This window comes from Aquarana catesbeiana, linkage group LG01 (genome assembly GCF_042186555.1).
Source record: "Aquarana catesbeiana isolate 2022-GZ linkage group LG01, ASM4218655v1, whole genome shotgun sequence".
Lineage (NCBI taxonomy): Eukaryota > Metazoa > Chordata > Amphibia > Anura > Ranidae > Aquarana > Aquarana catesbeiana.
The window spans coordinates 327,634,029-327,647,038 of record NC_133324.1 but is presented as its reverse complement, the minus strand read 5'-3'; the positions used below and the strand labels follow the sequence as shown (position 1 = coordinate 327,647,038).

The 13,010-nt window shown below is 40.8% G+C and overlaps 1 protein-coding gene across 1 annotated transcript in view; it reads left to right on the top strand.

The window, feature by feature from the left end:
- Positions 1–13,010, top strand: part of PES1 (pescadillo ribosomal biogenesis factor 1) — an 86,523-nt gene that overhangs the window by 55,692 nt on the left and 17,821 nt on the right. The window contains exons 7-9 of the mRNA XM_073630964.1: positions 4,009–4,125; positions 6,772–6,849; positions 7,074–7,166. Coding sequence (XP_073487065.1) covers positions 4,009–4,125; positions 6,772–6,849; positions 7,074–7,166 — 288 coding nt within the window. The remainder of the gene's footprint in view (positions 1–4,008; positions 4,126–6,771; positions 6,850–7,073; positions 7,167–13,010) is intronic.

Genomic DNA, 13,010 nt, shown 5'->3' with positions numbered 1-13,010 from the left:
GCAATATCCCAGGCACACGCAATTTTAAAACATGGAATGTTAGGTATCTATTTACTCGATGCAACCTCATCTTCTAGATTTTAATCAAAAATGGGTATTATATGGCATGGATTTTGCACTAAAATTAATTTTATTATATTTTTTCCAGAATATTTTCGTTTTAATATACAGTTGCACAAATATCACGTGAAACACAAATTTGCAACTGTCACCTTTTATATTCTACAGGGCCTCGGCTTTCATAAAATATATAATGTTCTGGGGGTTGATGTAATTTTATTGCCAAAAATTAATGATTTTTTAATGTATGCGACAAAGAAAAAAAATTGCCCTGGATCTGAACTGGTTATCAATTCATGAAATGTCTTTGCTTGTAGTGCCATTCCAGAACTCTTGTGTTCCTACTGGTAGTGCCTTTGTATGCCTGTTATATCTAGGAGCTTTTTTATAGATTTCGAGCTGAGCATCATAGTGTAGAATATAGATAACACTGCTAGCAAACCAGATGATTCATCCACTGGACAGCTCTAGGATCATTTTGCAATTTTTTGGCTGAATTCGGACCTGAAACGGACCAAAAGATGCACAGGATTCCTGTGCAATTCTCAACGGAGCCGCCGTGGGGAGTTCCATTCACCCGAATTCAGCCCAAAAAAATTGGGCTGAAATCGGACCTGAAACAGTAAATGGGGATGCATCGGACTCCTGCTGTGAGCCGGAGCGTGCTGCAGTGTGAACCCAGCCTTAGTCTTTTTTATATATATATATATATATACACACACATTTTCTTTTATTAATACCTCAGTCTGGCTTTTTTATTAGCTTATGCAACCAACTTCATTCAGACTGGACAGAAAATGGAAGTATTTTTATGTCCATGTTGTTGGACAGTATTTTTGCCACATTCACTGATGCATACTGAAGCTACTAAATTTGCTATGGGCATCTTGACGTCAGTGCACTCTAGTCATGGATGGGGTAGTAAAGTGCCTGTTTTTCATAGAGTTCGTAATGCTTTCTTGTAACAAAAAATGCAACTTTTCTCAGGGTGTTTCTTGAATGAAAGGCCTGTCATGTCTTGTTGCTTCAGGTAGCATATCTTGGTGCGATATTCACATTGTAGATCTTTTTGACTCTATTGTGGCCAGATTGCTCATGCAGTCAAGCAGGCAGTTTTGCTAGTCGTACTATAAAAAACTGATCTGATCTGCTACATGAAACAGATTTCAGCTAGTTTTATATGGTATCAAAGAAATAAAGCAAACTGGAGAATAGGAGGCAATTGTTTAGCATTCATTTAATCAGTTTGCATGTTTTATTCATGTCATGTACAAGGGATCTGTTGATCTTACAATAACACAAATCTTTGTTTTTATATTGTAACTTTTTGCTGCACAGTGTGGACAAATCTTTATCAAAGTGCATTTTTGCATATAAATCTTAACAAGTGGGAATCAGTATTTACATTTAATCCATCTATTTAGGGAAGTTACACCTGTCCCTTTAGTATGGATGGTAGTACCCTGGAGAAAGTGGTGAGGAAAGCGATGGGGTGAGAAATGAAGCGGAAGAAGAGACTAGTGTACAGACTGTGGGTGTTCAAAAGTGAATTTCTTATACTAACCTATTTCATAAAGTGATCCAACAAGTGACCTTTCTTCTGGACTGCTACAACACAGCTACTGGGACACCTAGTACATGTACTCTCAATATCCCAAGTAGAGGTCGACCGATATGGGTTTTTCTCTGGCCGATGCCAAAGCCGATATTTAGAAATCGCGGTGGCCGATGGCCGATATATGATGCCGATTTTTTTGGGCCGATATATTAGGCCGATTTTTTTTTTTTTTTTCCTTTCATCTCATAAAATCTAACAGTTAGACCCCTTTCACACTGGGGCGTTTTTCAGGCGCTTTTGGGCTAAAAATAGCGCCTGTAAAACGGCTCCCCTGCAGTCTGTGTGAAAGCCCGAGTTCTTTCACACTAAGGCGATGCGCTGGCAGGACGTTAAAAAAAAGTCCTGCAAGCGGCATCTTTAGAGCGGTGTATACCCCTCCTCCACCACTCCACGCCCATTGAAATGAATGCGCACCGCTGCCGAAGCGCCTACAAAGCGTTTCGGCAGCAGCGCTTCAGGGGCGCATTTAACCCCTTCTTCGGCCGCTAGCTGGGTTATAAGTGCCCCGCTAGCAGCCGAATAGCGCCGCTAAAATGACGGTAAAGTGCCGCTAAAATTAACAGCGTTTTACCGTCAACGCCTGCCCGCTCTAGTGTGAAAGCAGCCTTAAGTAATAAGTGATACAGTAATTTTTTTATATTTAAACATTTATTAAACAAAACAAACCTCCAATCAGTTCACTTGTATGTAGAATTTAGATTAAAAAAAAATAACTATATCTTAAATATTAAATACACAAAAACAGGTAATCAAAACTTTTGGACGAAAAAAAATGGGCTAACATTACTGCTTTTTTTTTTTTTTTTTTTTTTTTTTTAATTTCATTAGTGTATTTTTTTTTTTTTAAAATTGCGTTTGAAAGACCGCTGCGCAAATACTGTGTGACATAAAATATTGCAACAACCGCTATTTTATTCCCTAGGGTCTCTGCTAAAAAAATATATATATATAATGTTTGGGGGTTCCAAGTGATTTTATAGCAGAAAATACAGGATTTTTACTTGTAAGCAACAAGTGTCAGAAAAGATTTAGTCTTTAAGTCCTCATGCACATGGACGTTTTTACAGCTGCTTTTTTGAGCTTTTTTTGCAGCTTAAAAAGGCCTGTCTATGTTAGTCTATGGCTTCATGCCCACCTAGGCGTTTTTGAGCTGCAAGTGGCATAAGCGTTTTTAAGCTGTAAAAAAAACCCAGGACCAGTGCGTTCTGAAAGACGTTTTTCAGCTGTAAAAACGTTCTAACACTGAAAAACGCTCAAAAACGCTTAAAAACGTTCAAAAACGCTCAAAACGCTAACGCGGAAAAACGCTCAAAAACGCTAAAAACCGCTATTGCAAAAACGCTGAAAAAAGCTGAAAAAAGTTAAAAAAAATTCACTGCAAAGATACTGGCGTTTTCATAACGTTTTTTTAACAGCCTGTGTGCATGAGGGCTAAATGGTTAAACTGAAAACTTCTCCACTCAGTCTATTGATAAAAGAACCTGAAAGAGATACAAATGTATCTTCTTATCAGACTTGGCAGGCTGCCCAGAGGAGGAAAGTAGATAACTTCACACAACTTGCAATTGACTTCTATTACAGAAGTCATTTGCAAGTCCCGCTGAATCGGCTTTTTTTATCAGCACAATCCGCCAATGCCGATTAAGTAAAAAAAGCCAAATATCGGCCGATATATCGGTCGACCTCTAATCCCAAGCACTCATTAAAGATGGTTGTCATGGAACTTGAGCACTAAACAAACCTATTGCTACTTTCGAAATGCTCTGTAGAAGTCATTTGTAGTGCTTCTCGAGCGCCTAACCAATTTTTGTATGTATCTTAAAGCTGGCTATATACTTGGCTATTTCATAAAGCAATTAAACATGTCAGTCATTTTGTCCAATTGAAGCAATCAGAGGTGGTAGTATGGTTTCGAAAGGCAAAAAAAAAAAAAAAAAAGTTGGGATTGAAATTGCGTTAATCAAAGCTGACAGAAAAATCGAATCCCCTTGAAACTCACAGCGTTGCTGCTATTTTTTCTGTTTTTGGTTCGATCTTTTAACAAACTTTATAGAAGCTGTCAATTTATTGCCCAGTTTAGAATTTAAAAGCAACCATATTCTGTTGGTCAGTTGCTCAGTTTGACTGTTACTTGTATTCGTATTGTGATTCTTGGAGGGAATATGGTTGAAATTGACTTAAAATTGCCAGCGTTATTGATAGCAATGTATAGGCAGCTTTGCTGATATATTCATGTTGTCAGATAGTAAAATGACATGAATATTTTATTTTTTGCTGAATCTATAATTCTTTACCCTTTTAACGTCACTACTATGCTGATCTCTCTGCAGCACCCTACAGATGTGGATTATAGGGTTATGGCCACATTTACAGAGTTTTATACCACCCTCTTGGGATTTGTCAACTTTCGCCTCTATCAGACTCTTAACCTGCAATATCCCCCCAAGGTAAGAATAAAGATGCCCTCGTGTCTTGCTTTAAGTTACAATTAGTGCATCCTCATGAATTGGTTGCTTACAGCTGTTAGGGTCCTTTCACACAGGTGTCATCGCTGATTAATACGGATTCGGGGTACATCAGTTTACAGTAGTTTGCACTTCAGTTCATTTTACATCTGTTTTTTGCATCATTTTTTGTTTAGCTTTTGCAGAAACCAATCACCGCTAAGAAAAGTTTTACAAAAAATGAAACCAATGACATCCGTTTACATCCATTCAGATCAGTCTAAACGGAAAAGCACACAGCCTTGTTGCGTTAAAAAAAAGAAAAACATACCTGAAAGGACACGGATGTAGGCGGATGTAAATGATCATCTGTATACATCCACCTGCACATAGAAATACATTGTGGTTCAGAATGGATCCATCTGAAAAACTGAGACAGATCCAGACTGCCTATGTGAGACCCTTAAAATGATACTAACTAAAGGTTACATTTTTTCAAAATAAATTTAAGCTGCTAAGGTGAAGAATTACCTAATATGCTGTCTCTCTTGTTTTCGTTCCTTTCACACCCTTGTGTGCAAGCTTTTGACTGAGACTAGTGGAGTAGACATGCATCGTCAAACACGATTCATGCATGCAAATCCCCTTCTCCTTCCACCAGGCTGATTGGCTGCTAGTGCTGTTCCCTTTGACCTAGGTGAGCATACACTGTCACCCAAATGAAAGTTGGAGAAGCCTGCGCCGTGGGACACAGACTGTGGGGGTGAATAGGAACAAGGTAAGTGTTTTTGCACAGGTGCCATGCATGTTAAGTAGTAGGGATGTTTACCACACTGCTTAGCATGCATGGATAAAACAAATTTAAAAAGTGACGTTCATTTCCACTTTTAACAACAACCCTGCTTAAAAAAAGGTAGGTTGATTGATGTAAGTAGGTACATTGATGAGGTTGATGATGTATGTACATTTTTGGTGACTAAAAATAAAAGTACACATTTTCGTCTGAAGCATGCCTTCACACTTGAGCGTTTTCAGCTTGGAAAACGCTCATCTCAAAAGTTCCAGAACGCCCAACAAGCAAAATCCCATTCATTTAAATGGCCCCTGTTCACATCTGATCATTCTGTCGCCTGAAGCTCAAAGTACATGAGCTTCTGTAACAAGGTCTCCGGCCTCCTTCAGTCTCATGAGAACCTCCAGGGCCAAAGATTGGTGACATCCTTCTATATGTGGTGGGTTGTGAGGCATAGTGGGTGCAAGATGGATAAAGTTATTGGGCGCTAGACACTTCTTGAATGCAAAAGAGATGTTTATTTCTCTTACAAACTTTTATGGGGGAAAGAAGGTTAGGGCCAGAACACCCTTGAGTAGTTGCAAGTTCAATCAGCAGGATCCGAGACGTCAATAAGAGGACAGCTATGCAGGGAAAGGCCTCCAGCAAGAAGCCACATCTGCACGTGCAGAAATGCGGTCTCCTATGGCAACAGTCTTTAACAGTTGCTAACACAAAGGGTAACAGTTCTTTCACCTTCACTACAACTTCTCCTTGTAGTTCTTCAGCACACTGAGCTCCCGGTCTCTTGCTAGATCCTCTGAATCACTGCCACTCAATACCTTGAGGTTCTCCAATCTTCACGGTGGTACCTTCCTCAAGCGCCACCCCCCGCCTGTCTGCTGGGTCCCTAGCTTGACACTCCCGATACTTCTCAAGCTTTACCCCACTGGCCTGTTTGGTCCCTGGCTTGACACACAAGGCTGCTCTGCAAGCGTGGCCTCAACTGGCTGGTTCCCTGACTTGATCACCGCCTGAAGTTTCCCGATTCTCCACCGTGCCCGTTCGGTGAGAATGCTGCTCCGGTACTTGCTTCGGTTACTCACTGTGGTCCCTGGTAATAAGGTGGTTTGTCCCTTAGTGGCGACAGCTTCCCTTCTACCTCCGACCACTGACAGGTTCTCCGGCCGGCAGAATCGTCACTTTTGTTTGGACTGCAAGAAGCAATCCCAACCCTGCGCTGCTCTCTTGCTTCTGGATAAGCCCTCAGTCAGCCTAGCAGCCAGAAGCCCCCAGGATAGGCCCAATCTTCAGCCTAGCAACCTGGGGCAGATGACACACGTCCACTCAGACAGCTGTCCAGGTGGCACGGAACATAGATCACCTTGCTCCACCCGAATATATAGATTCTTCCAGCAGTCCAAGGGATTCAAGAAGACCCCTGCCCATTGGCTGAGCTAGCCCATATACCCGTAACCTGACCTTGGGTTGCCCTTCCATATATAATACCACCAAGTACCCGGCCACCTAGTGGTAGAAGAGAAAAGTGCAACAAGGCGCAAGAAATCAATCGATCTCTATCAATCAACCAGGATAATGACTCCTGGCAAGTAAATTTGTGAGGAGCATCCCTGCCTAACTCCAGGGTGCTACACTTATTTTTAGGCAGGTGTTTTCTGCTTTTTAGATTGGTAACCTTTTGACCTGTGCAAAATCGCTGTAAAAAATGTGTGACTTTCTGCCTGAAACCGATATGCTCAGGTGTGAATGCAGCCTTAATTGTAAATGGCTGCTTATATGTTGTTCTGTTGACTAAGAACTTTTCTTCATATGTTTTTGCCCGTTTTAACATTGTATTACTTCCTGTGTTCCATCAGCTAGATTCGCATTCAGAGGCAGATCTGAAAGTGAATGATGAAGACAAATATGCTCTGGAGTCTGAAGCCTACATGGAGGTATGTTGCTGGGACAGAAGGAAAAATGACAATATAACTGACTAACTCACTTACATATAACTATGTTTTACATCTGCCGTTTTTAACTGGTGCTCATTCTGATGTGTTTGTACTTCCCTTCTTGTCCTCTCATTGTTTCTTCATCTGCTCTTATGCATCCAGTTGCCAAGTGTCTATTTCAGTCTGCCTGACATTCAGCCCACTGAGTCTGCTTACTCTTTCAGAAATTGACAGCTTTCAGTGCCAGTCTGTCCAGAGTGATTCCATCTGAACCTGAAGATCCAGAAGTGGAGCTTGATGAATTTCCCACAGATCCAGTGAGTAGGAATTTTGTGGTAGCTAGTTATTTCACCATTGTGAGTGCTCAGCCAGGTGCTGCCAAGAAAATTATTCTGCATGAATATTAGGTTATACCCAAGTGAACGAACAGTAATGTAATATGAAAACCATATTGCTGTGTTTAAATATATTGATTCCTTAGGATTGGCTTCCTGATCACACCTGGATGCATTTGTTTGAAGGGACCATTCAAAATTGTATATTTCCCATCTGATGTGATAACATAACTACAATGCTATACAAATGTGTGAAACAATCAGCACCACCGTAATAATTAAGTGCAACCACAATGCGGTTTCATAGAACTAAACTTTTCTGTGAAAAAAAAAATTGTTATCCCATACCTCCAAAAATCATAACACATCAGAAAGAAAAATTTGTAGGAGCAAACTAAATAGGCAGTAGTTGCTGAACTCTTAAAAATGCTAGTTGGCTGGCTTGTCATGCTGATCCAAAGGCCTAAAGCTTGTCTTAACCGAAGAACAAAAATGTAATTTATTGCAGCTTACCAGTCCTTAGATGTGGCTGCATTATTTTCCTTTTTTTCTTCTTTTTTTTTTTTTTTTTTTTTTTTCTTGGTGATCCTCCTAGTTAGGCTCCTCTCGTCTTGAAATTGCAAAGAGAAAATTGCTGAATGTCCAAGTGATCAGCACCACATCCCTTAATTGATAAATACATAGCAAAAAGGAAAAGTATGGAACTTTTAAGGTGCCAAAACGCAAAAATATATATTAATTAAATATTTAATATTTTAAATTTTTATTTGGTAACCTCTAAAAAATCAACATATTGTCATCATATATAACCATATGATACATGGAACAAATGCAGCAGATTCTATCCTCTATATGTTTCACCAAACGATGGCTTCCTCAGGAGAACTTTTATCAGGAACTGCATATATGATGAATTCTACTATGAATTAAAAATGCCAAAATTTGTGTAAATCATAACATGCATTTTACAAACAAAATATTTTTCATATATCTCGAATGTGTACGGGCCTGTATATTATTCTTTAGCTCTCCATTACCTGAATATTGGATTTTATAATATTCATCAACAAGTGTTTGGCTCCAGAACCACAGGGGTAGATGGATATGGACAATTGGTGAAATCACAGAGGGAGGCATAAAGACACACCCTATTGGCCCATCAGGGAGGGAGATTACAATATAAGTGACCATTACAAGACTAAAATCAAGATAGACATGATTGATTTCCTGCCTACCTGTGTTAACAGCAGGCAGTATCAGAACCCTGATTGTTCAATAAATAATCCAGAGATTCCCAGCTATTTCCTTTTCCCAAGCTCAAGAAGAGGGGAAAAACTGTTTTCACCAGAGCACACTGTCCGAGAAAACCGCCATCAATCCTATATGAAAAACATATAGTGGGAACTAATTACAACAACAGGGCATAAAGTGGTAACTTCAGACAAAATCTCTTCTGAGTCATAGATGGAAAATGCCACCCCTATAAGGATGTCACTGCACAGATTGTCAATTAAGCCAACCGACAGACATCTCACTGGAGGGACACGGCACAAGGCCCGCTTATGAGCGTAAACAGGAGATATTTCCTGGTGCCCCTCAGAATGACGCCCTGGGTGTCCGTGTGATCACCTGCCCTAATAAACACCCCCATTAATTGACCCACAAGGGTGCCATCTATTGTATAAATATGGGAATATACAATAGATGGTGCCCTGGTGGGTCAGTTAATGGGGGTGTTGATTATAAACTGGTGATCACATGGATGCCTGGGGCGTCATTCTGGGTGCCCAAGGAAATCTCTCCTGTGTTTGCTCATCGGGGTTGTGCCATGTCCCTCCAGTGAGATGTGTCTGTCGGTTGGCTTAATTGACAATCCGTGCAGTGATATCCTTATAGGGGCAGTATTTTCCATCTATAACCATGCCCTCCTGTGGGCATTGTTTCCTTGATGGCGCTTGGCCTGCGTCGTGACACGGGATAATGCACGTCGTGCAGCACATGACCTCAGTTCTTGGCGTGGCTCACGCATGCGTGCCAGCTTCCTTTCGGCGTCCGTGCCTCCATCAGTGTCATTGGCTGCCGATGGCGGGGTTTATAAGGGGATGCAAATTTGTGGCAAAATGCCATGGCTCAATACAGAAGAGGAGGAGATAACTAGCGTATTTTACATTGCAATATAAGAAGTCTTTGACTCAGAGATTTTATCTGAAGTTAACACTTTGTGTTCTGTTGTAAATAATTCCCACTATAGAAAAAACACCTGGCACCAGTGGTACGGTGAAGAACCCCTTAGGGTCTTTAATAGACAGATCAAACTGTTAGTATAAAAGTATAAATTTTATTACAAAATATCAATAATATACATGTACAAACAATACATAAAAAGCATAAAAGCCATATATGATACCCTGATTGATACAATTGTATAGATGAAACACCATCCTGGTGCTAAGGACTGGCAGCAATCGATACCGTGTATATAACATCTTACCTGTTACCTGAAAGTCCTTCAGAGGTTTTATGTTATTGATTCAAATGGGTATCAAATTCTACTACGAGAAAGGAAGTGTACAAATAATTTCATCATTAGTACAAAGTAAAAATATTTATCATTGTTCAGCTAGATAGCAAACCAAGCAGCAAATTGACATGATATGTGATATAATACATGAATTAATTTACTTACATGGCAAATAATTCACATAAGGCAAATGTCCGAAGGAATTGACTGGGTCAGGAAACTCATTGATCAGTGGGACAGGCACTCTCCAAATCCACCAGGCAACCAAACTAATGTAGGAAATGGGGCTGGCTTTACTACGAGGACTTAGACACGGTAGGGCACAAGGTAGTCACCCACCAAAACTGGAACCATTGCTGTTGTAAATGGTATAAAAAGATATGTATGTATGTATCTGTATAAAAAAACAATCGCTGTGGAGATATATCCAACAATCCATATGCCCTGACATTTCAAAGAGTATGTTTGTACAGGGCAAAGAGTGCCAGAACCAAACAGAATAGTGAACTAACCTTACGAAAGAGTTATGCTTGCTCACAACCGACCGCTCCATCAGCATCTGAAAAGCGGCCTGGGGTCGGTATATGAGCACCTGTGAGGAGAACAGGAGCCAATCGCGATGGGGAACAGCTGGTGTAGACAATGGGAGGGCACCACGCAAAAACATTGTGCAGTCCGTCTCCCTGGAGCCCCCCGGCAACACGGCACGCAGCACCGCCCACCAAACGGGGGCGGGACCGTGTCATGACGCTGCCGACGCGCAATGGCAACACCTGCGCTCCACTAATGGAACACAAACATACGGAGGCCCAGGAGGGACCAACTTTGCCCAAAAGAGGATGTCCGGAGCCGTGCCACCACTGTAAATTGGTGGAAGCGTGTCAGGACCCCAGCACGCCTGGGGCAAAGAAGTCCCATCCAGGTCTGTCAACGGATGGACAGGAGAGCGCCACACCCACAGACCATCAAGTATAGATCATAAAAGAGAGGGGCATATACTCTGCTGTAGATAACAGTGAAAAAATGAGTCAAATGTGTTAAACAGAACCCGTAGGACAACTGAAATACATTGAAATACAGCACATTGAACAAATTGAATGAATTTCCAAATCATGATAGTACCTACCATCAAAGTGGTAAGCAAATGGTTCATACATAATTTATTGATACCGAAAACAGTACAAATATCAATTATTACTCCTAAAGGATATCAGTGTCAGCAATTATTAAATGCCAACAGGTTCTGACTGAGACCCATCCACCTTATATGAGAAGTATAAGTGATTATTGAAAGACCGTTATCAAAAGGTAAAAATTAAAAGATTAGTTTACATATCCAGTTCACAGGCTCTAGACTCAAATCCTGGAGGAGAAGGCCTAAAATTAAAGGCCTCATTGAGTCCCGAGGCCACAATGGCCTTCAGATGAAAAATCCATCTGAGTTCCTGCAACAATAATTGTAGTCACCTCCCGAGATGTAGGGCCAATGTGATCACGTGCCAAACATTTAATTTCTGGACATCTGTCACCATGTATGAGGGCACTGTGTCTACCTAAAGGCAAGGCCAAATCTTGTTTCTGAATACTCACTATATGTCGGTAAATGTGGCGCCAGAACTCTAATTTGCTCTTACCGACATAAAAATTGCCGCATTCACAGGTGAGTAGATATACCACACCCGTGGTGCGGCAATTCGTGTATTGTCTGGGTTTAAAATTTTTCCCAATTTGGCAACGTGATATCCCTTTGTGTATCCATGTATTTACAGTACCCACAATGACCACAAGGAAAAGTACCACAATATTTTTGAATGTTTTGTTTAGTGATAAGTCCACTGTGCACTAATCAGTCCCGGAGATAGGGTGCCCGTCTAAATGTAATTAAAGGGCGTTCACCCAATAGAGGCACCAACGTGGCATCGTTATAGAGCAAATGCCAATGTTTTTGTAAGATATTCCTGACTTTTTGATGTTCAGAGGTGTATTGAATGACAACTTGAATAGAGTTGTCAGTTTCCACCACCTTGTGTGGAAATAAGAGTGCTGAACGTGTTTTGTTTTTTGCCTTATGATAGGCCCTTTTCAAACCTGAATTAGAGTAACCACAGGCTCTTAGTCTCACTCTTAGATTGGCCGCCTCTACTTCAGTAGAACAATTCCGCTTGGCTTGTATGTATTTGCCATACGGAATAGAATTGAGCAGTGGTGCGTGATGAGAGCTGGAAGCTTCCAAAATGGGTGTTACCTGCAGTGGGTTTACGGTAAAGACTACTTAATGAGTGTCCATCTTGATGTTTAATTATGTTGAGATACAAAAATGTTATTGCTTCCATACTGAAATTCATGGTAAATGTAATTCATTTTTTAGAGTTGATATGATTCAAACACTGGTTGAGAAGTGTAACTGAACTGTCCCAGGTGACAAAAATGTCATCAATGTAATGGTACCATGTGGTTACATGGTCAGTAAACATTGTCATCCATAAATAGTGGCGTCCCCACTCCCCCAGGTACAGATTGGCGTAAGATGGGGCACACACGAAGTGCCCATAGCCACGCCCTGTACATGGAGGAAGTGGGAATCGAGGAAAGAGAAAAAATTTTAATAATAATAATACAAAATTTAGAGCTGATAATACAAACTGAACCCTTGCACGCTCAAATTGACTCTGGCGCCCAATAATATCGCTTAGAGCAATCAGGCCTTTCTCGTGAGGCATCGAGCTATACAAAGCCTCAACATCAATGGCCACTAAAATGGTCTGGCCATTGATGTGGAGGCTATCAAGAATCTGTAAAAAAGTGAATAGTATCTTTAACATGGGAAGGCAACTTTTCAACTAGTGGCCTTAACTGATTATCGATAGATTTACTGAGGTTATCAGTGAGACTACCTCTTCCTGAGACAGTGGGTCTGCCTGGTGGATTATTTGAGTTTTTATGCACCTTCGGGCGGGCATAAAAAGTGGCTATTTTAGGATGTTTAATCCTTACAAATTCCCAAGTATTTTTATCCAGTATTCCACAATGAAAGGCCTCATCCACAAGATTGTTGAGTTGATCAGCAAAACTTTTGACTAAGGTCTTAAATATTGGGCAATACCGTTCCCGGTTATTCAAGATGTCGATACACATACTGTATGTAGTCAATGTTGTTCTGAATAATGATGTTACCGCCTTTGTCAGCTGGCTTATGGCAATGTTGGGATTTGCCGTAAATGTTTATAGTGTCTGCAACTCAATCTGGGACAGATTGACAGTCGCATGCGATGCAACCTTAAAGTGGGAGTCCGGTTACCAACTTT